The following is a 27,555-nucleotide window of genomic DNA, read 5'->3' as shown; positions in this document are numbered from 1 at the left end:
CAAATACTAACTCATTTAATCCTCATAACAGCCTTACCACGTAGGTGCTATGAATATCTCCAGGTACAGAGAGGTTAAGGAACTCCCCCGGCAGCACACAGTGGTTGACGCAGTTGGGGGTTGAACGTAGTCAGCCTGGTCTCAGACCGCCATTTTCTGCTGCCTCTCAAATTATACAAAGTCTTCTTTACCAAGATTTTGTTTTCACCACGAATTATGTAATCCATTCAACATGTGTGTATTGTGTGCTTCACTTTGCACCAGGCATTCTTCTAGTGGCAGAGGATACAGCAATGAACAAAACAGATAAATATCTCTGCCTTCCTGGACTTTACATTCTTGTCGGGGAGACAGCCAGCCAGGAATATAAATAAGTACTGCATGTATTTGACAGTGACTAGTGCTCTGGAGGAAAATGAAGCAAGGAAGGAGGGGTAGAAAGCGTAAGGGGGTTGCAATTTTATATAGGTGGCCAGAGAATGTGATATTCAGCAAAGGGCTGAATGGCGTGAAGGAGTGAGCCCTGTGGGTCCCTGGGGGAAGAGCATTCCGGGCAGAGGGAACAGCCAGTGCAAAGGCTCAAGACGAAGCGTGTCTTGTTGCAGGCTGTGCAAGGCAGCCTCTGGGGCTGTGGTGGGCGTGAAAGGGGAGTAGGAGGAGATGAGTTCCAGAGGGCGTGAGGGCAGACTGGGTCCGGCTGGCACGCCGCTGAAGAGCTTTGCTCTTTGCTCTGCGTGAGGTGGGGCTCTGAGGAGGGTTTTGAGCTGGGGGCCATCTGATCTGACCTAGGTTGTAATGGGTTCACCCTGGCTGTGGGGTGGAGAATGGACAGTAGGGGCAGAGTGGAAGCAGGGGATGGAGTTTGTTCCGTCAGTTCCTTCTTTGAAACAGCTGCCTGTTGTATGGTTATGCTATCAGTTGTTTAACCAACCTCCAGATGGACACGCTGGTTGTTCCTTGCGCTTCCAGACAGTGCTGCAATGAATACCCTTACACATGTGTCTTGGAGAAACTCCTAGAAGTGGAATTGCAGGATCAAAGATTATGTGCATTTTTGAAAGGTTCCCAGTGCCAAACTGCTCTCCCTAGAGGTACCAGTTTTACACTCCCACCAGCAGTGCATGAGAGAGAGAGCTCAGGTTATAGCTGCAGGTCAGATCTTGGGCTTAGGGGAGAGGGGTGGCTGGGGGTGTAATGCTGCAGCCCCTCCCTTTGCCCCTTTGTAGTCCAAGGCTCCATCGGGGAGGATGCTTTACAGAGGCACAGCCCCAGTGGACCTGTGCGTAGGTGGAGCCTGCACCTTTGGCAGGGTAGGGTACCAGTGAGGATGGCTGGGGCTGCATGTAACAGAGACCCTGTCCTAGTCAGGCTTGAGTAAAAAGAAGTAACAGGAAGTGCAGAAGTAGGGCAGATATCAGGACCCGTTGATTTAATGCCTTAACCATGTCATTTAAAGTCCCCGTCTCTGGTGTGTTTTCCAGTACCGAACAAACCACGCTCTGATACTTCGACACCAACTGAAACTAACTATCCAGAATGAGCACAGATCCCACAGGTTGGCGGCCCACTCCCTCAAGATGGTTCCCACTTCAAACACCACTTGCAAGTCCTGGACCACCCATACTTCTGACCAACATAAATCAGGGGTTTCCATGTCCCCCTCCCCAGGTTCTATAACTCCCTAGAACAATTCACAGAACTCAGGAAAGTGCTTTACTTACTAATTTTTGGTTTATTATAAAGGATACAACTCAGGAACAGCCAGATGGAAGAGATGCCTAGGGCAAGGTATGGGGAGAGGGGCATGGAGCTTCCGTGCCCTTTCCAGGCGCGCTACTCTCCCAGCACCCGGACGTGTTCACCAACCACGAAGCTCTCTGAATCTTAAGAATTTTCATAGAGTTCAGTCTTTACCCCCACCCCCAAGTCAGTGGATGGGACTGAAAGTTCTAACTCTAATCTCTTGGTCTTTCTGGTGATCAGCCCCATCTTAAGTCTATCAAGGGGCCCCATCCTAAGTCACTTCATTAGCATCAACTCAGGTGTGACAGCAAGGGGCTCCTTGTGAATAACAGAAGACACTCCTATTGGGAAATGCCGAGGGCTTTAGGAGCTCTGCTCCAGGAGCTGGGGGCAAAGACCAGATATATTTATGACTACACCACACCTTTCCGCTGCTTTGCCGTGCTAGGTCATCCTAAGCCTGATTCCTGCTGGGGTCTTCCGCAGGACGTGGCGGCCATTTGCAACAAAGGCTGCGTGCTTCCCCCCCACAGCGAGGGTAGGGCAGTAGGTCCGGTGAGGAAGGTGTAGCATCTGAACAGAGTCCAATTCCATTAGTGGGAGGAAAGGCGGAATGGGATCCCGGTAAGCCACTAGCAGCATCCGCTGTAAGAAGCAAACTCATGAAAGAAGGTGGCGTCCTTCGCCAGCTTCTCCATTTGCCTCACGAACCTTTACACTGTTTCTCCCAACTCCTTATCCAAGTCTTACCATCATGGAATAAACATATTACCTCTAAAAGCTTCTGCAGGAGGAACCACCTTAGGAGAGTGTGTTCTGCAGGCCTCAGCCAGCTGTACCACCGATGCTCAGTGGAAACTGCCACGCAGGTAAAGGCCTGAAACCAGATCCGCCATGACTGGGGCAGGAGCCTCACCTGGCTGGACCGCAGTTCCCCCAGCTGCAAAATCAAGGGCTGGATGGGGTTGGAGGTCCCGCCACGGGAGTTCCTTGCCCTGAGGGCCCCTGCAGATTTTTTTCTTTGTTATTATTAACATACATATAAAAAATGCACATATTATAAGAGCATGGCTCAATATATTTTCACAAACTTAACACACCCAAGGGGCCAGTACCCAGATCCAGAAACAGAGCATGGCCAGCACCCTAGAACCCCCTTTTCTGCCCATTTCTATAATAATTCTTTGCAAGGATAACCAGTAACACCTGTAACCACCACAGTTTTGCCTATTTTTAACTCTATAAATTAAACCATATGGCATGTACTCTTTGGGGTCTCGTTTCTTTTCTCGGTATTATGACTCATCTATACTACAGCATGCAGTTGTGGTCGTCTCAATTCTGCATAGTATTCTATCCGCCGAGCTATGTTTTGAACACAGAGAAGTGTAATGAAAATCGCACGGCTCCCTGTAACCAGCAGGACACGTGAATGAATGTGCCAGATTTCTTTGCTTTTGCTTAGAATGACAGCAGAGAACCCATGTGTTCACCCTAGTTATCACATAACCTGTGTGTATTAGAAAAACTAGGAAAATGAATGAATTATCATACAATACATGCAGTATGTCTTTCAAATGGGAATCATAAAAGATTAAAACAGAGTTGTTTCATGGCTGAAATATTGGGGCCCTTATTGCTCAGTTGGTCGACTGATTGATTCCTTCATCCATCCAATGTGCATCAAGGGACAATATGCCTGGTGTTCAGTCTTTGGATCCTCCTTCCTCCCAAATAATTGGTTCGATCTCAGTGTCTAATGACAGGTGGGTAAAGATGGAAGAACCTTAGTTATTATCTTCTCTGGCGATTTCTCAACTAAATGAGTATGAAGAGTTCCTTTAGAAATTTTTTAAGTGACTTATTTTTCTCTTTAGCAAAAAGAAAGCAGAAACTCTCTTTAATGTAAGCCCCGCAACTAACCACTAGTGATATCCCAATACGTATCCTCCCAGATCTGTGTGTGCAAATCCATATAGCTAAATATACATTTTATATGGAATTATTTTGTATCTATCTTTGCAACTCTCGTTTAAAAAATAGACTTTATTATTATTTTTTAAATAAATTATTTATTTGCTTTTTGGCTGCGTTTGGTCTTCGTTGCCGCACGCAGGCTTTCTCTCTATTTGCAGCAAGCGGGGGCTTGCTTCATTGTGGTGTGCGGGCTTATTACGGTGGCTTCTCTTCTTGCAGAGCACGGGCTCTAGGTGCACAGGCTTCAGTAGTTGTGGCACGCGGCCTCAGTAGTTGTGACTCGCAGGCTCTAGAGCTCAGGCTCAGTAGTTGTGGTGCACAGGCTTAGTTGTTCTGCGGTATGTGGGATCTTCCCGGACCAGGGCTCGAACCCGTGTCCCCTGCATTGGCAGGCAGATTCCCAATCACTGCACCACCAGGGAAGTCCCTAGACTTTATTTTTTAGAGCAGTTTTACGTTCACAGGAAAATCGAGCAGAAACTAGAGGGTTTCCCTATGCTTCCTGGCCCCCACCTCCAGAACCTCCCCCACTATGGACAGCAGCATTAGTTTGAGGACTAGCCCAGACTCCAAGAGCCGGAGGTATGCTTGGACCCATCAGTCCTCAGCTATGTGGCCAGTCCGGTGGCCACCCCAGCAGGCATTCAGCTGTTGGTTATACAGTTAAAACCAGAGGCAGGTACATTTGTTCCAAATGCTGAACCTACACTGACATCATTATCATCCCAAGGCCACAGCTTACATTAAGGCTCACTGGTGTTTTACATTCTGAGGGTTTGGACAAATGTATAATGACGTGTATCCACCATTATAGTATCATACAGAGTAGTTTCACTGCCCTAAAAATCCTCTGTGCTCTGCCCATTCACCCTTCCCACCCTCTTACCCCTGGCAACTACTGATCTTTTTACTCTCTCCATAGTTTTGCCTTTTCCAGAATGTCATAGAGTTGGAATCGCACAGGATGTAGCCTTTTCAGATTGGCTTCTTTCACTTCATAACTTTAAGTTTTTCTTTAACAGTATGTTGAGCCTGTTTCCGTGTCAATAAATATTCTTCTAAAGCACTGTTAATTGCTGTGTAATATTTCATTGTGTGTTATGTATTAACTTCTCCCCTGTTTTTGAGGTTTAAGTTGTTTCCTGTTTTTTGCTACTAAAAATAGTGTTGCAGAGGAAAGCCTTGTGGGTAAATCTTTGCACACAACTTAATTATGTCCTTAGGATAAATTCCTAGATTTGGGACTGCTCCTACAAAGGTTTTGCTCATTTTAAGACTTTTCATATGCATTGCCAAATTGCCCTGCAGAAAGATTACACCGATTTCTATTCTAACTAGTAGGGCATGTAGGGTATTCCCCCACACACTTGCCAACTCTGACTAGTATCAAGATTTTTAATCTTTGCCAGTTTCATAGAGGAGAAATGATATTTATTTGTTTTAACTTATATTTATTTGAGTATTAGCGTTTTGTGATTTTCCATAAAGCAGATTGGCCATTTGTCTCTTTTCTTTTGTAGATTGCTTTTTCACGTTCTTTTCCATTTTATTTTTCCATTGGGATAAGCATCTTTATAGTATAGATTTATTAAAAGTGTTTCTCTATTAAGGGTATTGACTACTCGTGAAGGCCCTCTTTTATTATTATTATTTTTTATAAATTTATTTATTTTGGGCTGTATTGGGTCTTCGTTGCTGCGCGCGGGCTTTCGCTAGTTGTGGCGAGCGGGGGTTACTCTTCGTTGTGGTGCGCAGGCTGCTCACTGCGGTGGCTTCTCTTGTTGTGGACCACAGGCTCTAGGTGCGCGGGCTTCAGTAGTTGTGGCACGTGGGCTCAGTAGTTGTGGCTGGAGGGCTCTAGAGCGCAGGCTCAGTAGTTGTGGCGCACGGGCTTAGTTGCTCCGTGGCATGTGGGATCTTCCCGGACCAGGGCTCGAACCCGTGTCCCCTGCACTGGCAGGCGGATTCTTAATCACTGAGCCACCAGGGAAGCCCAAGGCCCTCTTCTAATGTCAAAAAAATTTCACCAACAGGCTCACCTGATGTGTGCTACACGTTTAAAATAATAAATAAAATGGACGATAAGAAGAACTAATTTCTATAGAGTACCTATTATATGCCAGGCACTGTGCTCTGTAAAGCAGCCCTAGGAGGTAGGATCTGATATCTGTCCCATTGGACAGATGAGGAAACCGAGGTGGAGCAGATAGTGAATTTTCTCAAGGTTACACAGCTTATTGAGTGGCTGTGCTGGTATCAGTTGGTTAACAAAACACATGGTGCCGTAGGGCTTCTATGAATCAATAACACTGTTAAATAAATTTACCTTTAGTTCATCGCAGAAGTATCTACACACATTTGCAAGTCTGTCTTATGCATGAGTTCAAGGCATATAATCTGTTCTTTCCATAGGCAGAGCTTGCTGGACATATAAATCCAACAACTCCCTGTAATAATTCCATGCTTTCCCCCAATTATCCCCATGGTTTACTGTTAAGAACCACGTTGGAACTTTCATTTTTCAGGAAGGGGAAACTGAGGCTCAGGGCCAGGCAGGAACTTGCTCAGGATCACCTAAAAAGTTTATGGCACAGGGCCTTTCCTGGTGGCGCAGTGGTTAAGAATCTGCCTGCCAATGCAGGGGACACAGGTTCGAGCCCTGGTCCGGGAAGATCCCACATGCGGCCGAACAACCAAGCCCGTGAGCCACAACTACTGAGCCTGCGCTCTAGAGCCCGGGAGCCATAGCTGCTGAAGTCCGTGCGCCTAGAGCCCGTGATCCGCAACGGGGGAGAGGCCACCGCCATGAGAAGCCCACACACCGCAAGGAAGAGTAGCCCCCGCTCGCTGCAACTAGAGAAAAGCCTGCACGCAGCAACGAAGACCCAACGCAGCCATGAATAAGCAAATAAATAAAAGTTTATGGCACAGTCAGGACTGAGAGCCAAGGCTTGGGACACCCAGCCCAGGCCACTGTGTAACTCGGGCCAGCCCCCTCACTGCGTGTCCCTTTGTCATCGGGGAGACAACACAGAATGCTGTGGGGGTACAAGAGCAGGCCTGCCAGGTTCTCCTGGCGCTAGCCTCTAGGGTACCCAAGTGGGTACAGGCCCCTGGTCCTCTGGCCACACTGGCTGCCGGGCATTCCAGGACCCTGGCAACCTGCCAAGAGTGAAAACAGAGCTGCAGGCTCCTGAGCCGCGTTCTGCCCCCTCCTCTTGGGTCTGCATCTCATTGCTGGGTTTGCAACATGCCTAATCTCTGCGGGTGCAGACTCAGAGGAGCCAGCTGAGAGGGAGCATTGCCAGCAGCTTGGAGTCCTCTACGAGGCCTGCTGACCCCCACCCCCACCCCGCCCTCCCCTAAGCCCCTCTCTGGGCAAGCAGGGCCAGAGCAGTCTGCGGAAACAGTTGCCGGAGCTTCACCTGGCTGGGGCCTTACCGTGCCCACTGAGCTGGACCTAATGAAGGACACAAGCCGGTGTTCTTCCTCTCTTCCCAAATGGAAGTTCATTCAGTCCTGCCACATCCCATCTTCTCCCTCCCTGCCCCCATGGCCTTCACTACAGACACAGAAAGGAGTTGTAATACACACCAGTTATGTAAGTGAGAGTTGATTCTGGTTCTCCAGGCAGCTGGACCCCTCCAAGAATGAAAAGAACTTAATTGTGCAGCCAGTCAATAAATAGGTATCAAATAATGAGTACTTTCTAACCCATCGTGTTTTCCTTTTTGCCTTAGCTGCCAGGAGGCTCAGAACTGAATGGAAAGCTAGATCACTAAACATCTTACCACAGATTCTGTGTATAATTGGCATCACTCCTCTCCATGAGGTCTCTGGTTGTTCAACTGTCCTGCTGAGTATGAGTTTATGTTATAAATCGTCACAATTTTTTTAATGGGATGAAGGTGGGATGTAAATGAAAAATAAGACATGAAAGTACGTGGCCCACAGACATCTCTACTTTGAGATTCAAATGAATGCTTTTTTTTATAAGGGGATGTTTTCCCCAGGACCATTTAAGACTTAGAAAAATGTCTGTGTGCCTCTTCCCTCTGTCTCTCTGAGTCTCCCTCTCCCTTTCCACCTTTTTTCTCCGATTTTCTCTCCTCTCCCTCTTCCCCTCCAGCCTTTATTCCCATACTATTGCCTACTTCTCCCTCCTTTCCTTCCCCCCGGTCTCTCTTCCCTCCATCCCCCCTCTCCTTTCTCTTCCTGCTCACCCCCTTGCCTCTGGCAGCCAGTTTAGAGCCAGTAAGGGATTAATATCCCTTACAAACCCTTAGCACTTGGCTCTTTCCAAGACCTTGACCCAGCCTTTGTCTCAGTGATTTCTCTGGGGCAATTTTGATTATTTCCATTTTACCAAGGAAGACACTAAGGCCTAGAGAGTTGAAGTCATATGCCCATGGTTGCACAGCTTATACTTTACACTTATTATCAAATTCAGGCTCCAGGCCTCAGGAGTCTAATCCCATCACACTCTCACTGTCCCTCACTGCCTCTCGATGCCAGCCTCCCCCACCTTGCCTGGCAGAGGTCACGAGAAAGTACCCCATGAAGAGGGTTCAAAACAATAACCCACCCACCCTATCTCCCCCTCTGAGGTCTCTTACAGAGTTGAGATACTCAAAGGGGCCAGAAGAACATATTGGTGGGAGACAGTGAGTTATGACGGGTCATTGGGTCATGAATTAACTTGGCAAACATTTATTGAGAATATGCTATGTGATAGGCAAGGCTGAGACCCGGGTAAGGCAAGCAAGGCACCTAGGGGTGCAAAATTGAAGGAGGCACTCAGTCTCAGGTGCCAGCCCTGCAAGCGCATGACCCTGAGAATGGGTGCCTCCTTAAAGTTCATGCCCTAGCATATGGCTTGTCTTTCACTTGTTCTGCCCTGACGTCAGGCACTCACTGTTACAAGTGCTGGCCATTCAGTGGTGAGCAAAAAGGCCTGCCCTCTGCCCTTGGGGAGCTTCTAATCTATTATGGGAAAGAGGTATTCATCAAATAATCATACTGACAGAAGACTGCTCTAAGAGTGACAAGTGTCATGAGGAAAGGGACATGGGGCTAGAGAGGGTATTATGGATGGGGGGGCAGTGAGGGCTGAAGAATAGGTAGGAGCTTTCCAGGTGTGTTCCAGGTGGAATACACAGCAAGTTCACAGGCCCCCCTGGCAGGGTGGAGCATGGCATACAGGTGAAGCCGGGGGAGGGCAGAGGGCCTAGAACAGGAGAGCTCAATGCAAAATGGTCCCGAGCGGTCAGTTCCTATGATAGTGGCAGAGTCTGCAAATGACTGACTTAAAATAAATCCAATCCAAAGGAGAGAATTCAAAGCCACTCCTTAATGATGTCACACATACCCATCTTCCTGATGAGCTTTACTCAGTGGATGTATAGAGACGGTGCCTAGCTCCCTAGCTCCCTCCAAACACGTCTCTGTTTAATACAGCAACGTCTGTGATAGAATCTAATACTTGACACATTTTCCCGATGAAGAAATGGAAGCACAGAGAAGTTAGACAGCCTGCTGCCCAGGTCAGCTCGGGCTGTCATAACAAAATGCCATAAACTGGGTGGCTTACACACCAGACACTTATTTCTTACAGTTCAGGAGACTGGGAAGTCCAAGATCAAGGTGCTGGCTAATTTGGTTCCTGGTGAAGGCTCTCTTCCTGGCTTGCAGACTGTTGCCTTCCTACTGTCCTCACCTGGTGGAGAGAGAGGGGGCGCTCTGGTGTCTCTTCCCCTTCTTTAAGGGCACCAGCCTTATTAGATTAGGGCCCCATCCTTGTGACCTCATTTAACCTTTATCACCCCCTCGCAGGCCCTGTCTCCAAATACGGGCACACTGCGGGTTAGGGCATCCAACATAGGGATTATGGATTTTTTTTTTTTTTTTTCTGAGGGGGCACATACAAACATTCAGTCCTTAACACCTGCCCAGGGTCACAGAGCCAATAGCTGGCATTTGAACACAAGCAGTGGGCTCTAGGAGCAAGGCTCCTAAACTCTAGACCAGCTGCCTCAGGATGTGTTGCTTGTAAATGTTGTCCATGCGGTTGAGAAGTGCTCCTTAGGGCAGGGGTGTTGTGACTGTTTATAAATCCACTGGGTCCTGCCCCCACCTGGCAGCTGCACCTATGGGCTGAGTCCTGCACCCACCCCAGGGTGATTCGGGTGATACTTCTAGAAGAAGACTGGACTGAGGGTGTGGCGTGAAAGTGAACCAGTCCTGAAGCAAAACGCTTACATTTCGGGGTCCTGCTGTTTCCCATTTACTCAGAGGAGGCCCTAGGCTCCAGTGCGGACTTCGCCAGGAATGGGCTGCGTGACCTTGGGCGAGTCACTGGACGTCTTCCAGCTCTAGGTTCCTGCCTCGCTGACTCCCAACCCCTGCCCAACTCACGGGTGGCTTGGGGGCCATTTCGTGGGCTATGAGGTCAGCCAAGCACCAACCTTGGGGCCCCTCGCAGACGCCGGTCCCCACCCTAGGCCGCGCAGGTGGGGAAGGGGCGGGCTTGCGGTGCGTGGCCGGCGACTTGGATGTCGCTGGCGCTCTGGCCGCGCCGCAGGCCGCGCTGCCGCCGTGCCGAGTGGGCTGCGGAGGCTGGGAGGGCGCGCGGTGGGCCGCGGGGCCCAGCCTCCCCGGCGCTATCATCCTCACCAGACGCCCGCGAGGCGCCCCCCGGCCCGCGTGGGGGCCGAGGCCCGCGGGAGGGGCTGGAATTCCTCCCAGGCGGGGCCCCCTCCCGGGCGCCCGCTTCCTTTCGCTCCCCGCGCGCCCCCCTCCCGGCCGCCAGCCAACTGCATGCCCCCGGGGCCGGCAAGAAGCCACATGCCCCCGCAAGGAATGCCGGGCCTGGCGGGCGGGGGGCGGGCGCTGGGCAGGGCCGGGCTGGGCAGGGAGCGCCCCGCCGGGAAGGTTGGTGAGAGGGAGAGAGCGAGCCCGCGCCCTCCCCGGCCCCCCGCGCCGCCCCTGCTCCCGGCCGGTGCGCAGTGCCGGCCGGATCTCGGGATCTCACACTTTCCCAGCCGGCCACGCAGCCGGGATGACCCGCGGGCTTCAGGAGCTGGGGGTCCCAGGGGGGGCGGTGGGGGGCTGGGGCGGGGCTTCTCGGCCCGGCCCGGGCCTCCCCCGCCCCCCTCCGCGCGCCCCCGGTCCCCGCCGGCTCGGAGAAGGGGGCAGGCCGTCACGTTTCCCCACACCCCTCCCGCTGCCGGCGGCTTTGGGGCCCCGGTGGGGAGCAGGGGGCTGATTAGCCGAGGAGCAGGGGTGTGGCCAGCGGGGCCCCGGGTAGTGAGTCACACACGCTGCTCGCCCAGTCCGGGGGCCGAGCGCGCTCCCAGCCCGAGCTGAGCGCTGTTCTGGCCAGAAGAGTGTCCCCGGGCTTGGCATGAGGACCCTGGGGTGCCAAGGGAGGGGCTGAAGCCCAGCGCGGTGGTGGAGGAGGGCGGTAAGCTGCGGGCTAGGGAGACTCCCCTAGAGAGAGCTGGGTGGGGCTTGGAGTCAGGGCCGGCCCACACGGGGACCCCCAGGCCCCGCCTGTACCTGCTCTGAGCTGGCGAAGCGAGCCTGGCTGCATTCCCTGGAAGCCCCTGGGTGAGGGGCTGTGCAGCCAGGCGCTCGGGGCCCATTTCATCTGCCTGCCCCCTTTGGCCCCAGCTGGACTTGAGTCGATCCCTCCCCTGCTCCCCATTGCAGGGTTTTGTGCAGAGGCTCCTGTGGGTCCCTCGTACCCTTTGCCCTTTGGTCTTGGGGTACAGGCTGTGCTTCTCAGCCCTGCCTCCTGGCCTGAGCTACTCCCGGCCCCTGACCCCATGGGGCTGGTGGCTCCAGTCGTCCCCAGGACCAGCCCGGGATAGAAATGGCATTTCCTCTTGGCTGGGCTACAGCTGTTTTTGTTGTCTGTGTTCTCAAGCGCTTCCTCTGGGGATGGCAGGGAGGGTAACCAGACTCCAGGAGACCCCCGCTTGCCCTCTCTGCCACTCACCCCTCTTCCCCTGTCTCTTTGATCCTCTTCCTGTGGTGGTCCCGCCTTCGCGTCCCCAGGACAGAATGACTGAGAACATGAAGGAGTGCTTGGCGCAGACCAAGGCAGCCGTGGGGGAGATGGTGACGGTGGTGAAGACAGAGGTCTGCTCACCGCTCCGCGACCAGGAGTATGGCCAACCCTGGTGAGGCCCCAATGTGGGGACAGGCGAGGGAGAAGGGGGGGAGCATTGCTGGGCTGGGTTGATGGGAGACCCTGGGAAGACATCCCATGCTTTACTCATCTTCCATACTCTGCTCTGGGCAACTCCTAGGACCAGGGGTGAGCACAGGCTCTAGAAAAACCCAAGTAGTGGCCCAAGAAAGCCTGAACCCAGGTCTCAGGACTCCTACCTTTCCACTACCCACTGCACTGAACAAGCAGGTGGGCTGGGGTTCCTCCACCTGCCTCACATCCGGTCACGTCCTCAGTTTCCCTGCCCAGCAGCCTCTCACTCTGATCGCTTTGTGCTTTCTCTACTGGCCCCTGTCCTGGCCAGCTCTAGGAGACCAGACCCCTCCGCCATGGAAGTGGAGCCCAGGAAACTGAAGGGGAAGCGTGACCTCATCATGCCCAAAAGCTTCCAGCAAGTGGACTTCTGGTGTAAGTGGAGCTTGGGGCTACTCTTGGCCACTCTGCGTGCCCTTCACCGCCCCCCCACCCCCCCTCCATCCCATCTCTGCTTAGGGAATTTGCAGTGAGAATACTGAAGATAGACACTCACCTATTATGTACCAGACACAGGTCCAGGCCTCAGTTAATCCTCACCGTTAGCCACTGAGGTGTCCATTATTTGGTCCCATTTTCCAGGGGAGGACACTGAGACTGGGTGAGGGTTAAGTACCACCTGCGTCAGGTCCCACAGCTCACAGATGCACAGCTGCAATTCAAACCCAGGCCTATTTGACTCCAGTCATGATCTTTCTTCTATTTTTTCAAACTGGCTTCCTTGATGTTGGTGGGTGTGTCCTTTGAGTCCCCAGGGAGGGGAGTGAGTTATCACTACTGAAGACTCAGGGGCCTGTGACTGGCTGGGGTGGAGCCAGGGCTGGGACTCCCGAGTCCCAGGCTGTGTACTTTCCACTGGCTCACGCTGTCCTCAGGGTGGGCCTCCCATCAGCCCCTCAGCCACCTCCATGGGGGTCCTACCTCCCAACTGAGGCTCTCTTTCCTCTTTCCATCCCTCCAGTCTGCGAGTCCTGCCAGGAGTACTTTGTGGATGAGTGCCCGAACCATGGTCCCCCGGTGTTTGTGTCCGACACGCCGGTGCCTGTGGGCATCCCAGACCGGGCGGCCCTCACCATCCCCCAGGGCATGGAGGTGGTCAAGGAAGCCAGTGGGGAGAATGACGTGCGTTGCATAAATGAGGTCATCCCCAAGGGCCACATCTTCGGCCCCTATGAGGGGCAGATCTCCACCCAGGACAAATCAGCTGGCTTCTTCTCGTGGCTGGTGAGTGTCTCCTGGGCTGTGCCTCGGAAAAGGGTGCCACGAACATGGAAGGAAACCAGCAGGGGGAGCCATACGCTGGCCCAGCCTGGCCCAGAGCTTTTCTGCCATCACTCCTGGACACGTGGATGATGGATCTTGCTGTCCCCTTGCCCCTGTGACCCTTGGTAGCCAAGGGCCATGCGGAGGAGCCCCATCTGGCAGTAGTCAGCGGAATCAGTGGTGGGGCAATTTCTCCATGAATCCTCGTGCGTGTGTCTGGCGGGCCATTCTATGACATTTATGAAGGGTTTACCCCAGCCCTCCTCTGGAGTGGGTGACCTGGAGCATAGCATGACGTTCAGCTAAAAAAGCAGTGATATCCGATGCTAGAGGGAAAGCTTCCAACAAGACAGGCACGGCCCCTGCCTTCTGGGAGTGGACAGTCTGGTGGGGAGCACAGGCAGTGAACAAATACATGCGCATGTGACAAATTGCTACTGAAGGGGGAATACAGGACGCTCTGGGTACACAGGGAGATGGCAGCGTTCACAGAGCTCTGGGATTTGGGGCCTGGAGCCTGAGTTCATCATGTCAGCCAGGTTTGCTAATTACTATCTAATGTGACCTTGGATGAGTCATTGAACCTCTCTGTGCCAGGATAATCATAGCTGATGGTGAAGATGAAATGAGTTAATGCTGCAAAGTTCTTAGAATCGTGCTTGCCTTTAGTAAGCACGCAGTGACTGTCAGCTATTATTGTTGTTCTTGGCCTACTTGAGGGGTTTGGTCAAGACTTCCTCTGGTCTGAGACTTGAAGAATGAGTAGCAGTTAGTAGAAGGGGGATGGAAAAATGCTCCATGTAGGCAGAACAGCTGAGAGAGAGGAACCTAAGAAGTCCGGTGGGGCAGCAGCAGTGAGCCTGAGAGGCAGAGCGGCGAGAATTGGCAGGAGAGGGAGGTGGGAGCCAGATCATGCTGTGTTTCATAGGCCGTGACAAGTGCATCCTTCATCCTGTGGGTCAGGGGAAGCCATCGGAACGTTTCAAGCAGAGGTGTGACGTGGTAGGTTGCAGAATGGAGAATTGGGATTCTAGGTAAAAGGCTGGAGTGGGAGTTCGCATCTGGAAAGATGGTGGCTTAAACTCAAGTGCTAAAGGTGGGCACGTTTGAGAGATTTAGGGGGGAGAATCCCCAAGATTCGTTGATAGACAGGATGTGAAGGTGAGGAAGAGGGATTTTCAGATTCGAAAATTATCAGTGATGACTTTCAGGCACCAAACTTGACCACAGATAGGGGGACATGGGACAGTAGAGAGAGGCAGGCTGGGGGTAGGAAGATGATTCATTTATCTTTAAATAAACACCTCTTGAAGGTCTGCTTTGTGTCAAGCACTGGGCTGGCTCTGGGGACGCAATGGTGGACCAGATCAGACATCAGTCCTGCCCTCATAGAATTTACTGTGGGGAAGATGGAAGAAATTAAAGAATAAGATAAGCATCAATAAATGTAACATTATGGGCTTCCCTGGTGTCGCAGTGGTTGAGAGTCCGCCTGCCGATGCAGGGGACATGGGTTCGTGCCCCGGTCCGGGAAGATCCCACATGCCGCGGAGCGGCTGGGCCCGTGAGCCATGGCCGCTGAGCCTGCGCGTCCGGAGCCTGTGCTCCGCAAAGGGAGAGGCCACAACAGTGAGAGGCCCGCGTACCGCACAAATAAATAAATAAATAAAAATAAATGTAATATTATGGCTCTGAAAGGTAATGGAGCAACAGTGGGGCTAGGAGAAAAGTGCTCAACCAAGGGATTTGATGGGGCCAGGAGTCAGGGAAGGCTTCCTAACAGTTGAGCTGTGATTGAAGGAGGAGAATTCCCACCGGGTGATGCTTGGTGAGGGGCATCAAGATGGATGGAGCACCATGAGCAAAGGTCCTGTGGCAGAAGAGAACACGTTTGAGCAACTGGGCGGTCAGTGTGCCTGGAGTGCAGCAAACATGGGCCTGGAAGAGACAGCGGCTGGGTCACGTAGGGCCCAGTGGGCCAGACTGGGACTTCCGTTCTCCATTTTAAGAACAGCGAAAAGCTTTCATTTATGTTTTGAAAGGGTGACTTTGGCTGCAGGCTGGAGAACTGATGGGGTGGAGGCATTGGTCAAGAATGGACGTCTGCACCCCAGTCGGAGGACTGTGTTCGTTCTTGAAGTCGGTGACGGTGGAGGGTTGAGCTAGGGTGGGGCAGAGACATGGAGACAAGTGAACTGGTTTGTGAACTACTTCAGAGATGAAAGAGATTTGACTTGGGAAGAGACCTATTGGCCCAAGTAAGGGAGAGGGAAGTGTCATGAACAACTCCTGCAGCGTTCCTCTCCCTACAGGTCAGGAATGGTGAATTTCTGTGAGAAATGGGGAACGCCAGAAGGGGACTGGGTTGAGGGGAAGATCCTGATTTTGGTTTGGGGCTTGTTGAGTTTGGAGTGATGCCTTGGATATCTTGTTGAGTGATGCCAAGATATCCAAGTAGTGATATCAACTAGGCAGCTTTATATATATGGGTTCAGAGCTTGGAAAGGACGACTGGAGATGTTACTTCATGAGTCACCTGTGCATAGGTGATCCGTGGGGCCAGAGGGCTGGAGGGCAGCCCCCAGGGAGAACAGGCTGAGCGAGAGGTGCAGCAGCCTAAGGACTAAGCTTTGAGGAACTTCAACGGTGAGCGGTACAGCAGGGGAGCTCGATCCTGCAGGGGAGCCAGAGCAAGAGTGGCCTGGGGTGGGAAGGCCAGAGTGTCCAGCAATGTCCAGCTCTGCTGAGAAGCCAAGCAAGAGAAGGGCTCGAAAGCATTTACTGGATTTAGTGCCAGGGAAGTCACTGGTGACTTTAGCAAGAGCTGTTACTATAAGCCAGTGGTTGTCAACCTGGCGCAATTTATACCCCCCGCCCCCTTTCTGGGGTAGTTGGAAATGTCTGGATGGTTTTTTTTTTTTTGCCATCACAACTTAAGATGGAGACATGCTACTGGCATCTAGAAGTAGGAGGCCAGGGATGCTGCTAAACCTTTTATAATACATAGGACAACCTCCTACAACAAAGAATGATCTGGCCTCAGTTGTCAACAGTACCAGGGCTGAGAAATCCTGCAGAAGAGTAATGAGATGGAAACCTCATTAGAATGGAGGTGACTGGTGTAGTCACTTCTCAGAAGTTTGATTAGAAATACGTGGAGGAGAGAGACAGGAAGGGTGATGGCTGAGGGAAGACTGGGGTCAAGGGAGTTTGTTAATGAGACATTAACTTCCTTAAAAAACCCAGTGGAGGGAGTCCTGCTGAAGAAATGATTGAATATACAGTAGAGATAAGGCGTGATGGGTAAGCTTTTATATTACCTAAGAAGGTTCACATGGAGACACTGGCTGTAGAAAGGAGGTGGGCCAACATTTTGTCTGTCCCTGGAGGGATATCCTGGAGATTTGGAGCAGGTGAAGGGAGGTGACTATAGTAGGCCAAACAATGGCTCTCCAAAGATGGCCATGTCCAGATCCCTGGAACTTGTGAATGTGTTATCTTACATGGTAAAAGGAACTTTGCACACGTGATCAAGTTAAGGACCTTGAGATGGAGAAATCATCTTGCCTTATCGGGGTGCGCCCACTGCAGTTACAAGCATCTTTATGAGAGGGAGGCAGGAGGGTTAGAGTCAGAGAGAAAAGATTGGAAGACCCTATGCTGCTGGCCTTGAAGATGGAGAAGGAGCTAAGGCCTGCAGAGTCTACAAAAGGCCAGGAAGCAGATTCTTCCCTCAAGCCACCTGAAAAAAACTCAGGCCTGCCAACACCTTGATTTTAGGATTCCTTACTTCCAGAAAAGGAAGACAATAAGTTTGTGTTGTTTTAAGCCACCGTGTTTGTGGCCGTTTGTTACAGCCGTAGTAGGGCACTAATCCGGTGGGCTTGTGTTTGGGGGGACGTCTGCTAAAATGTGCAGAGAGGTGGTGCCTGAGACTGAGGAGAAGGCGAGTTCAGGTTGGGATGGGTAGAGATGGAGATGCCCTCGAGATGCCCAGGTGGCGCTGTCCCGAGGCACGTCGGTGTGTGTGGGTCAGCAGCCGAGGGCAGATGCCTGGGTATGGAGGGAAAACCAAGCATATAAATATATGCAGCTGAGCCCTGGGAAGGGTCGAGCAGTGGGGTCAGTGCTGCAGAGGGCGAGAAGCTTGGGGATCGAGAGCCCATTGGCACACGGGTCTTGGTGTGCTTGACAGGGGCAGTTTCACGGGTGGAAGCCACATTGCCGTGGATCGAGATGTGAGTGGGAGGTGAGGAGGGGGAGCCAGCAAGGGTGATTGGCTTGTTTTCAAAGTCTGGCTGCTCATTGAGCAATTATTATATGCCAGGTGTATATCCCATTCTCCCTCAAAACAGTCCCACAGGTGGAGGTGGCTGCCCTTCTCGTTCAGATAAGGGAACCCGGGACTGAAGAGGTCAAGCAAGCAGCCCCAACTCCCGTAGCTGGTACCTGGCAGACCTTGGGTTCCTTCAAAGACAGCATCCCTCCGTGATGCCTGGGGCTTTAAGGAGTTCCATCATGGGGAGACATGCCTAAGGAGGGGGAGCAGTGAATGTGGTTATGTGTCCAAATTCAATCTGTCCTCACAGAGGCAGAGCAACTCCCATGCACTGGGCACTGAGCAGGAAGTTCTGGAGGTAACACAAATACAAGAAGTTTGCTCTCTGTTTTTGGGGTTTTTTTTTTTTTGCGGTACGCGGGCCTCTCACCGCCGTGGCCTCTCCCGTTGCGGAGCACAGGCTCTGGACACGCAGGCTCAGCGGCCATGGCTCACGGGCCCAGCATGTGGGATCCTCCCGGACCAGGGCACGAACCCTCGTCCCCTGCATCGGCAGGCGGACTCTCAACCACTGCGCCACCAGGGAAGCCCTGCTCTCTGTTTTTACAGAGCCTTTGGTTCAGCCACAGGGAGCGGGGACTGAGGTAGACGGGAAGGCAGGAGGCCTATTCCCGACCCAGAGTTTTACTGGTGATTGTGGTGCTGCAGTAGGCTGTAGGGGTAGGCAGAAGGGGAGTTGGTTTTGGCTGGGCAAATTGGGGATGGGTTTTGAAGGATGGCTAGGAGTTCAGCAGAGGAGGCTGATGCCTTCTCAGCCTGCAGGAAAATCTCAGGGGAGAAAAATCTAGCGTCATGCCCAGGGAAGGGCTAGTAGGGTCCCCTTCTTTCCCATCAGAGTCTACCCTTTGGGACAGCCCAGCCAGGAAAGGTTGGAGTCTCTAAAGCAGATAGCTTCCCCAGGTTCGTGGCCTGGCATGGGTCCGGGTCCAGAGAAAAGGGATAATAGGAAGCTCTGGAGTTTGCAGCGTGATCATAGACCAGCTCCATCTGTTCGTGGCCTGTCGTTCAGGGGCAGGGCCAGAGGCAGCAATGTTGCTTCCTTGGAGGTTCCTTCCACGGGCCTCTGAGCTGCGGCATACGCATGGGTGCAGGGACAATATGGCTGGAGGTCGCAGGACCACGTGGAGGCTTTGACCTTTGTGATGCAGAGAAGTGAGAGGCGTTGAAGCCTGTGTGTGTGTCTGTGTGTCTGTCCTCAGTTGCGACCTCAGCTGGGGAAAAGCAGGAATGAGGAACAGCTCTGCCTGCTCAGACGATGGGTTGGCTGAATGGTGCGAGGGGGGGAAAGGTGGGCTAAACCACGGCCCTGACTTTGGACCAGGATCCGGAAACTCCACATCCTAAATAAACTGCATTCATCTGTCAAATCCTGTCCCAAAGCTATACTTGTCTGTTCTTGACCTTCTGCCTGCCTTCCAAAGCTCTGGCCTCCATCCAACACAGCACATTTCCTTCCATAACTCAGTATATAGAGTCCCCTCCAGCAGAAACGATGGTGGTGCTGTAAGGATAAGCATAGCCGTTAATGTTTATTGAGCGCCTACTACGTGTCTGGGTCTGTACTCAGCACTTCACAGCATGGTCTCATTTGGTCCTAGCGATGCCCCTGTGAAGCAGGTATTGTTCTATCCATTGCACAGCTGAGAAAACTGAGGCCTGGAGAGAATGAGTCATTCTGCACAAAGCTAAACGGCTAGTGAGTAGCTGAGCTGGGGTTCAAACCTGGGCAGTGTGCCTCCAGAACCCACCTTCTCATTCGGCCTCCTGGTCCTCTCCACCTGCCTTACTTGTCGGGCCTATGCCTACATCCTGGCCTTGGTCGACTCTGTTCCACTCATCCTTCCTGCCCAGTACAAGGTCCCTCTCCATCTCCCCTCAACCTGGAGGAAAGCTGGTCCTGCAGGGACAGGGCCCGGGTTTAGATGAACCAAATGGCCATTTCCACTTTGCATCTCTCCTTCATGGCCTGGCCTCCTTGGAAGGAGTTTTGCTCTCACTTCTGACTGTTTAGAAAAGAAATTCCACTTCCTCTGCTTACTCATCTCACTGGAAATCACAGACTCCATAAGTCATTGCCAAGGTTGCCAGGCTGCCCTCAGGCGCTGCAGGCCAGAGACGATGCTGCAGGCATGAGATGCTTGGGGAGCGCCAGGCAGCCATATGGTTTGGTAAGAGGCAGAGAAAGAGGAGGCCAGCACAGGGTTTCTGTTTCAGCTTTTCATTGAGACCCAGTCTGGTTCCAGAAGGGATTTAGGGCAGCCTAGCAGCATATATCAAATATAACATGATAGCATATTAAAACTGAGAGAGAGAGAAGAAAGAAAAACAAGGGTGGAGACCCTAAATGGAGCCAGGAATGAGGCTAAAAATGCATACCATAATGACCTGTGCGTGCACTTTTAGCTATAGAAGGTCCCAGTCCGGCAGCCACTGGGAAAAGGCAAGCCTGCTTAGCTACCAGTACTTTCTGGCCATAACTCGAGAAGTCCCAGGTAGCTCCCGAGGAGGTCTCCTTTTCTGGGTAGAGACTGGATGGGAGATTTCCCAGGCCTCCTTATAGAGAGGACACTGTGTGGTGGGATTGTTCCCCCGCAGTCAGCCAGCCTCTCTGCCTGCCAGGCTCCTACTGTTCTGGGGAGAAGCAGACGTGAAATGGGGTTTCAGTGTTTTCCATTTCAGCTTCCATCGTAAAAATGGAGATTTATTTTAAAACTTGAAATTGGATGTGCAAAAGCTCATGACGCCCTCCAGAACAGAGTCTGAGAAATCCCGAGTAGCTGGGATAGATGAAGTGTTGAGCAGACAGTTGCAACAGTGCAAGATGTCAGCGGGAGCAGGGGGTGGGGTGGGGCTCAGAGAAGGGAAGAACAAGGGGCTGGTCCAGGAAGAAAAGAAGGCCCTTTTGAAACAGGTTGGGCTTCTGTGTGTGTGTGAGAGTCTGAGCAAGTGAGTTTCGTGCTTATTTGTTAATTTCTATTAACTCTTTATTCTGAAAATTTCAAACTCTACAGAAGTATGAGAATAGTATGATCAACAGCCACACACCCTGCATCTAGATTCGCCCGCTGCTAACATTTTATAACAATTGCTTCAGTCTCTCTCCATATATCTACCTATAGGCACGTGCACGCACGTGCGCGCGCACACACATTCTTTTTCGTTTGGTTTTTCTGAACTGTTTGAGACGTAGTTCCAGACATCAGGCTTCACGGGCTATGCAGTGTCTGTCACCGCTACCCAGCTCTGCCTTTGTACCATGAAAGCAGCCGTACACAGCACATGAATGAATGAGCGTTGCTGGGTTCCAATAAAACTTTATTTGTAAGCACTGACATGTGAATTTCATATAAGTTCAAATGAAATTTGAGTTTCACAAGTTTTGAAAATCAAACAAATGAAATTATACGAAAAAAAAATTTTTTCAATTATTAAAAAAACAACAAGCAAAACCACACTTAGCTCACAGGCTGTATAAAAATAGATGAGGAGCTGGATTTGACCTGCCGGCAGTAGTCTGCTGACCCCTGTCCTGTATAATCACAATATAATTATTATATTCAGGAAATTTAACCATGGATACAGTACTGTCTCAACTACAATCCATATTCAGATTTTCCCAATTGCCTTGCGTAACGGCCTTGGTAGTTTTCCCTCCATTCAGGACCCGCTCAAGCATCACACATTGCATTTACTTGTCATGTCTCATTAGTCTCCTTTATTCTAGAACAGTTTCCCTGCATTGTGTTTTCTCTTTCACGATATCGCTGCTTTGGAAGAGTTCAGGACAGTTGTTTGTAGAACGTTCCACAGTTTAGATTTGTCTGATTGTTTCCTCATGATAGGTTCAGATTATAGATTTTTTGGCACAGAGGGTGTTTTGTCTTTCGCACTGCAGATAGCAGGAACACGTGACGTCCGTTTGTCTTCTCTTTAACCCAGTGCTTTTAGCAACTATTGATGATTCTTGCCTGTATCAATTATTTTTCATGGTTCAAAATGATTTGTAACCATTCCTTCTACACTTATGACTTGACATTCTTCTGTTAGGAAAAAAAGTGCTCAACTTTCTCCCCCACCCCATTCCTTAAAGTTATTTTTAGTATCAGTATGGACTCAAGGATTCTTTTTTTTCTTCAGTGTGTTCTAGTCCATTCCCGTCATTATTCATTTTGAGCTTTAAATTGCCCTAGATGTGGCCAACAGGAACCCGTTCAGACTGGCTTCTTGTCCTTCCTTTAGTATTTCCTTACTTCCTGTGCAAAGAAGTTCTTTTTTTTTTTTCCATGGCACGTGGCATGCAGGTTCTTTAGTTCCCTGACCAGAGATCAAACCCGTGCCTCCTGCAGTGGAAGCTCAGAGTCTTAACCACTGGACTGCCAGGGAAGTCCCAAAGAAGATGTTCTAGCCACCTCTCTTAGGAGCTCTAATTTGCTTTAGTGAGAAATGGTATTTAGAATTCAAATCTCTGGGCACTAGGTGTGTGCATTGCTCCTGGGGTGTCCTTGCTTCTAAGCCTGAACTAGGTTTTGAGGGATGTGTTGAAGTGAGTGGCCAACAGAGTCAGGAAATGAGGGAACACGGAATCACAAGCAGTGGGCATAACATGTGCAAAGGCCCAGGGACACATGTGCAAGTTGAAGTGTGGAATGGTAATGGGGTATAGCAGAGGTACAGGATGTGCTTAGAAGGAAAAGTGGAAGATGATGCTAGAAAAAAGTTGCTTTTCTCATGTTCTAAGATGTTATGGATCTTAAAACACTATTGATTCAATATCAGCTTTTCCAGGAATAAAAATATGTACCTCAACCCTAAGATTCCTCTTAATATCAGAAGCATTAAATGGCTTGGCTTGTATAACTTTTATAAATGCTGGTAGTTTGGTTACTGAATCATGAACCAAACCAAAGATATCCCCCCCCAACCCCAAATATAATATGCTAGTGAACTAGTTTTGGCTGGAACTGAGTCTTTAATTCTCAAACTCTATATGGAACAAAAATAAAGCATGAAAAACTATTCTGAACTCTTCTGAATTTTCACTATAAGCCGGCTTCTAACTTGACCTTCAACATTCCTTGTCTCCGCAGCACTTGCACTGCAGTTGTGTTTCGCACTTTTGTTATATTGAGGCCGCTTTTTAAAATATATGTATATATTTTACTATAGTTACCGTGCTGTACATCACATACCCAGGAGTAATTTATTTTGACCACCCTTCCTGCATTTTGACAACACCCCACCTCCCGCCTCTGGCAATCACCCGTTTTCTGTATCTATGAGTTCAGGGTTTGTTTGCTTGTTGTTTTAGATTCCACATATAAGTGCGATCATACGGCATTTGTCTTGATCTCACTTGTCTTAGCACAATGCCTTCAAGGCCCATCCATGCCATTGCACGTGGCAGGATTTCCTTCCTTTTTATGGCTGAAAAATATTCCCTTGTATATCTATCCACATATTCTTTATCCGTTCATCCGTTGATGGGCACTTAGGTTGTTTCCATTTCTTGGCTGTTATACATAATGCTGCAGTGAACATGGGGGTATAGATACCTTTTTGTGTTAAGTTTCCATCGGTTAAATACCCAGAAGTGGGATTAGTGGATCATATGGCAGTTCTATTTTTCATTTTTTAAGGAACCTCCATACTGGCTGCACCAATTTACATTCCCAAAACAGTGCTCAAGGGTTCCCTCTTCTCCACATCCTCGTCAACACTTGTTATCTCTTGTCTTTTTGGTGAAAGCCATTCTGAGAGGTGTGAACTGGTGTCTCGTTGTGGTTTTAACTGCATTTCCCTGATGACTGGTGATGTTGAGCATCTTTTCATGGGCACTTTGGTCAGGTGTCTGACTTTTATTCTTTATGGGGTCCCAGTGTTACATTAATTTTATTCTAAAGTTACTTTAAAAGGTTTAAACATAAAAAACTAGATAAACACATTTCTTATAGCTTTTAAACAACTATAAACCCGAGACAGACTTAAAAATATAAAATGAACAGAACTATACAAACCAACATAATTCAAATGAACAAAATCAATGTCCTGTGTTGGATAATGTGTTACTGAAACTAACGTGCTGTTTATAGGGTGAATACTACTTAGACACGGCTTCTTCCGCATTGGGCATGCCTGTGCTTTTGTGTGCCACGTGACACTTTTCTTTGTTTGTCTCTGTTTAAAACACTGGGAAATCTTTCATTAATGCAACTGCCACGATGTGTCTTAGTCTTTGCCAGAATGCATCATTTCCATATTAAACTTGGTATCTGTTCTTTTTTCATCGGCTCATGGCAAGTAGTCATAATTGGTGTTGTACAGTCAGCTGTGACAATGGGACAAGCAGTGGAATAGAATGGAGCTCTGTAAACTTTTTGTGTTAAGGGACCAGATAGTAAGTATTTTAGGCTTTGTGGCCCATACCGTGTCTGTCACACTACTCAATCCTGCCATTGCGGTGTGAGAGCAGCCGGAGGTGTGTGCGTTCTAGTAAGACTTTGTTTATGGAGACCGAAATGTGAATTCCGCGTAATTTTCACATGATGAAATAGTCTTCTTTTGATTTATTTTCAACCATTTAGAAATGTACAAACCATTCTTAGCTGGTGGGCTGTACAAAACAATTGGGGGGTGCTGGATTAAGCCTGCAGGCCCTGGTTTGCTGACCCCTGGCGTATAGAACAACAATCATTTAGCCCTGCTCGGGTATCTGCTGGCTGATTGCAGATCCTCATTGATTCTGGTGTGTCCACTGGTTCCCTGCGGTTGGGCTGATTTAGTTGGGCTTGGCTGCTCACCGAGGCCCAAGTCTGCTCCAAGTGTGTCTGTTCTGGGCCCAGACTGAAGAGGCGGAGGCTCCCTGGGGAAGCTCTTCTCATCCCGGAGGCAAGCCCACCCTCACAAGCACGTTTCAAGCCCGTGTCCGCATCGTGCGTGTTAACACCCCATTGGCCAAATAAGTCATGTGGCTGAACCCAAGGTCAAGGAGTGAAGAAGTATGGGCCACCTGTAAGACAGTCTAGTGCGGAGTCACACAGCCAGGGTGATAGGGAGGGGCGAGAGCTGCGCCAAGAATTCAACCTACCATGGGTGCCAACTCAGTCACAAGCACAATACTCTTTTTTAATTTTTTTTTTGGCTGCGCGATAGGGCTTGCGGGATCTTCATTCCCAGATCAGGGATCTAACCCAGGCCCCCTGCAGTGGAAGCACGGAGTTTTAACCACTGGACCACCAGGGAGTTTCCACAAGCACAGTACTCTTGTGGGGCAGAAATCTCATGGGGATTCCCATGTATTGATTTTTTTTTTTTTAAGGAAAACATTGAATTAAACATTCTTAGAACTTTTGGATCTTGAGAACATATCCAAAGACCCGACTTTGAGAAACACTCATCTCTAGTGAACTTTCTGGCTTTAACAATAGGGGTTTGGGGGTTTCCTGGTGTTTGAAAATTCCTCCAGGAAAAGTCTTGTCTGATTTATACCCTCAGAGCCAAATTCAGCACCACTTAAACCCCGGTGGGTCCTCAGCAAATGCTAGTTAGGGTTGGTGGGCAAGCATCATAATAGCAACAACAATTGCTGTTGTTCGTTGGGCACTGAAGGATTTGTGTGGCTTAATTCTTGTATCCTCACAACCGTTCTATGGGATAGGTGTTATCATCCCCCTTTTACAGATTGGGAAACTGGGGCTTAAAGGGCCAGGTTACTTGTCTGAGGCCATGCAGTGTGGAAGCAGGTCTCCGAACCAAAGCTTGAGCTCCTAATCTCCAACCCCGAATGTGACTGTCTAGATGCCCACGTGACGTCTGTCGGTCTTCCCACTGCCACGGACACACCCTTTTCTCTGGGGAAGGCTTTTCAAGCCAGTGACGTAAGGTCGTTTCCTTTTCCTTGTCTGATGGCTGCTGAAGGTTTGGCAGGTATTTTAAACTGCTTTATTGAGATGGAAGTCATGTACCACACGATTCACCCATTTAAAGTATCGTTCAATGGTCTTCAGTGTATTCCCAGATATGTGCAGCATCACCACAGTCAGTTTCAGTACATTTTCATCACCTCAGGAAGTAACTCCATCCTTTAGCTGTTACCCACCTCTTCCCTTCTTTCCCTTCCAGCCCTAGGCATCCACTACTCTACTCTTTGTCTCTATCAATTTCCCTATTCTGGACTTTTCATGTGAACAGAATCAATCATATACTGTGTGGTCTTCTGTGACCAGCTTCTTTCACGTGGCTTAATGTTTTCAAGGTGTGTGTCCGCGTTGTAACAGGTATCGTTCCTTTTTATGGCCGAATAATATTCTACTGTGTGGATATACCACGTTTTGTTTATCTGTGCATTCTTGCACGGACAGTTAGGTTGTCTCCACCTTTTGGCTATTATGAATAATGCTACTGTAAACACTTGTGTACAGGTTTCTGTGTAGACATATGTTTTCCCATCTCTTGTGTCTGTGCTTCAGAATGGAACTGTTGGGTCATATGGTAACTCTATGTTTAATTGTTTGAGGAGCTGCCAGACTGTTTCCGGAGTGACTGGACCGTTTTACATTCCCACCGACAGTATATGAGGGCTCTGATTTCTCTCTTCTGATTTCCAACATTTACTGTTACCTGCCTTTTTGATTCTAACCATCCTAGTAGGTGTGAAGCAATATCTCCTTGTGGGCCTTTGGGTTTTTTCTCTGCTTTTTTCTGTCTCTTGTCCATTTCACTGGTTATTAGGGAGAGTTGCCCATGATGGGTGTGCAGGTTGTGTTCTGAATAACCCCACGGGGTGAGTTTCACACCTGTCCTGTCACCACCTCCCTCTGCCTCTGTCACCACCTCCCTCTGCCTTGTTAACCAGGAAGACCTTTCAGGTCTGTAGCATGATGTATAAAGTTTGTTGCTCGCTAATTTCTGTCTGACAGCATGCCCATTCTTATTTGCATTTTTGCTGCCTCCCAGATGGGCACATTCTCCTGGCTATCTCCCCCACCCTTGCCCCAAGACCCTCACGTCAGGCATAATGAAGAGACAGGATTCAGGCCGGTTTCCTGACCCCGCTCCTCAAGTCCTGGTCCAAGGGCTCATTTCATCAGTTTTACCAACAGCCAGATTTATTACCAAGGAGAGTGAGGCTGAGTGTTCAGGGTAGAGGGTGCTCGTTTCTGTGGGTGCCTTTTCCAGACAGAGCAGAGGGACTTGGGAAAGGAAGAGCTGCACTGGTGACGGGGCTCTGGACTCGCATTCCTCCCGCTTGAAAGAAGCGTGTTTGGGGCTGGTCACTGTTTTCTCTGAGCTCTAGTTTTCTTACCCATCAGATGGGGATGCACAATCTAATGGAACGTACCCCATGAGTTGCTATTGTTCATGCTTGTCGCGTGCCTGGTGTGTAGTAGGTGATAAGCACGTTGCAGCTGTATTATCTCCAGTTAGCTTCACGTGGGTTTCAGGACCGGCTGGGGGTGATGAGTGAAATTACAGTTGTAAAACCTGGATGTGGAATTTGGGATTGTATGTAAACATGCCTCATTTACCAGGTCTCCAGGGCCTTTTTGAAATTTGATAAATAGAATAATGAAAGGAAGTACGTACAGTTGTTCCTCAGAATCGGCAGGGATTGGTTCCAGGGGCCTCCATGGATACCCAAATCCATGGGTGCTCAAGTCCCTTCTCTAAAATGGTGCAGTGTTTGCATATGACCTACACATATCCTCCTGTGTATTTTAAATCATCTCTAGAATACTTATAATACCTAATACAATGTAAATGCTATGTAAATTATTGTAAATGCTATGTAAATAGTTTCTGGTGTGTGGCAAATTTAAATTTTGCTTTTTGGAACTTCTGGAAAAAAGTTTTAAAAATAGTTTTGATCCTTGGTTGGTTGACTCCGTGGGTGTGGAACCCGCAGATACATAGCGCTGACTGTACTAATTCCATCATCGGTTAAATGGTGGTGCGGGAGGTGTGGGGCTGG

At 49.8% G+C, this 27,555-nt stretch overlaps 1 protein-coding gene across 6 annotated transcripts in view; it reads left to right on the top strand.

Annotated features, from left to right (window-relative positions):
* PRDM11 (PR/SET domain 11) overlaps nucleotides 1-27,555 on the top strand; it is an 88,610-nt gene that overhangs the window by 22,142 nt on the left and 38,913 nt on the right. Inside the window, exons 1-4 of one of the 6 annotated variants that reach the window (XM_067749304.1) lie at nucleotides 10,910-11,182; nucleotides 11,779-11,903; nucleotides 12,258-12,361; nucleotides 12,948-13,210. In XM_067749304.1, coding sequence (XP_067605405.1) covers nucleotides 11,785-11,903; nucleotides 12,258-12,361; nucleotides 12,948-13,210 — 486 coding nt within the window. In that variant the 5' untranslated portion in view covers nucleotides 10,910-11,182; nucleotides 11,779-11,784. Of the gene's footprint in view, nucleotides 1-10,909; nucleotides 11,183-11,778; nucleotides 11,904-12,257; nucleotides 12,362-12,947; nucleotides 13,211-27,555 lie in introns of those variants that run through there. The other 5 variants (XM_067749307.1, XM_067749308.1, XM_067749309.1 and 2 more) reach the window with 5 other exon arrangements.

The sequence above is a fragment of the Pseudorca crassidens genome, chromosome 9 (assembly GCF_039906515.1).
Source record: "Pseudorca crassidens isolate mPseCra1 chromosome 9, mPseCra1.hap1, whole genome shotgun sequence".
NCBI lineage: Eukaryota > Metazoa > Chordata > Mammalia > Artiodactyla > Delphinidae > Pseudorca > Pseudorca crassidens.
This window is presented reverse-complemented; position numbering and strand designations above follow the sequence as displayed.